Source organism: Larimichthys crocea, chromosome XIII (assembly GCF_000972845.2).
Source record: "Larimichthys crocea isolate SSNF chromosome XIII, L_crocea_2.0, whole genome shotgun sequence".
Taxonomy (NCBI): Eukaryota; Metazoa; Chordata; class Actinopteri; family Sciaenidae; genus Larimichthys; species Larimichthys crocea.
In genome coordinates this window covers 18,972,770-18,974,596 of record NC_040023.1, presented here as the reverse complement: position 1 = coordinate 18,974,596, position 1,827 = coordinate 18,972,770, and the positions used below count along the sequence as shown (strand labels likewise).

The following is a 1,827-nucleotide window of genomic DNA, read 5'->3' as shown; positions in this document are numbered from 1 at the left end:
TAAGTTATAATCAATGCTAGAACAACTACACAGACTCTGCTGTAAATTTACATTCTAGGATAATTAAGTTGGCTCCATCAATAAAATTGTGTTCAGTTTTTGTGCAGTTTCTCCGCAGAAGACTTCCTTCACCTTTATGCTGACTATATTTTGACCTTTTAATATGCATAGCCTACCTCTTCTATTCCGCTTCATATAGATTACAAAAGCAGATAACACAACAAGCAAGATGACTATCAGGATTGCCAATGGTAATGCCCCTGCAAAGTGTAAGAGAAAAGGTTATGGTTAAATTTAGACTTGTGAAATGTATTCTAGTTTCATAATCAATCAACAGAAAGTTTAACTTACAATGTTTATCAGGGCCAGTGGGGAGGAGGACCATAGTTGAATTTGTTGTTAAAATGGGTCCCCAGCTTGTCTGAATGTGAAATAAAAACAGAGTTAACTATGACTGTAAGCTGCTGAGGCTGGGTTCAAAAGTCTCACAACTTCAAAACCAAATGTCATTTAAAAAAAAGACAGAAATTGAAATCCTGTAATCCGTTTAAAACATGGTTAAAGTATAAAAGTACATAAATCTCAGGGCCAGGCATGTACTCACTATCACTGGGATGCCGGTCGTTGGGATTCTGGAGGAAATCCGGAGGAAAAAAAGAACTTTATAAACTTGTATTTCAAGTAACACAAAGCCAAAGCCTAGTTTGTTCCCACACTATGGCATGTAAAAACATATTTTGTATTCATTGCATCATTGTATTTTTGCAATACTACTAACATGATTTCAACTGCACAGGGCACAGAGGTGATGTAGGGCTTATTTTACAGGGTATTAAACATGCATTACCTTAATTCTTCGCACTGACTGTCAGTAGTTGTGGTGCAGGGGCTGATCATGTTATACCCTGGCACACATGACTTGCAAACCTGACAATATGCAAAGTGGCCATCATTAAAAGTACCATTTTTGCATTGGGTAAAGGGTGCGTCATGTCTTCCTCCATCGTCTGAATACCCACAGTTTGGCGTCACTTCATGACCTATTGTTGAAAAAAAAAACAAAAAAAAAACTGTAATATGATGCGACATAATCTAATTGATTATAATAGGCTATAACAGGGGTGAAGATGCCTAGGGGCCAATGCTAACATTTTAAAAATGAAAAAAAAAAATACTAATAAAAGTTACATACAAATACACTGTTCTGTAACAATTCTGTTTTCATTGTCACAATTATCATTTTTTCTTAAAATGACAATATAACCAAATCTAAACCAATCATGCGTGAACAAATCTAAAAACCAGGTCTTTCACATCTGGAGTCAGATAACAAAGAATAAATTGTATAAACACGTTAAACTTGCATGAAGTTGATAAAAATCTTAAGATCATGTTCATTGTAAACATGACTTATTATCTACAGATATATAACACCAGCAGTTATGTCCTTAAAGGTTCAAATGCTTCGTTATGTCAACCAAAAAAGCCAAATCTTCCAGCCATACAGTATCTGACAATCCTTACAGGTCATAAATAATATGTAATAAATATGAAGCTTCGCGTCGTGGTCCGTGATTGGCCTCCGGGCCGTACTTTGGACATCCTTGGGCTATAATAACAATAATGAATATTGACCTACCTGCCTTGAAATCACACTGTATACATTTGGACCTTTCCCTATCCCAGCGGGTTTTCAGGTCGCGGCATTTTGCAGAGTACCCCATCATAACTGAACCAAGCTCAGCCGTGCAAAACGCTGCTCGTCGTGGAAAAAGCACCACCCACTTGATGAGTTTTGCGAATCAGTAAGCAGCATTTCGACAAAAA

General features: G+C 36.8%; 1 protein-coding gene across 1 annotated transcript in view; it reads right to left on the bottom strand.

Moving 5' to 3' along the window:
• Window positions 1-1,814, bottom strand: part of igflr1 (IGF-like family receptor 1) — a 3,670-nt gene extending 1,856 nt beyond the window's left edge. Inside the window, exons 1-5 of the mRNA XM_019275614.2 lie at window positions 1,640-1,814; window positions 848-1,040; window positions 605-632; window positions 352-421; window positions 177-260 (exon numbers count right to left, since the gene is read on the bottom strand). Coding sequence (XP_019131159.2) covers window positions 177-260; window positions 352-421; window positions 605-632; window positions 848-1,040; window positions 1,640-1,727 — 463 coding nt within the window. The 5' untranslated portion in view covers window positions 1,728-1,814. The remainder of the gene's footprint in view (window positions 1-176; window positions 261-351; window positions 422-604; window positions 633-847; window positions 1,041-1,639) is intronic.
• Window positions 1,815-1,827: the final 13 nt, after the last annotated feature.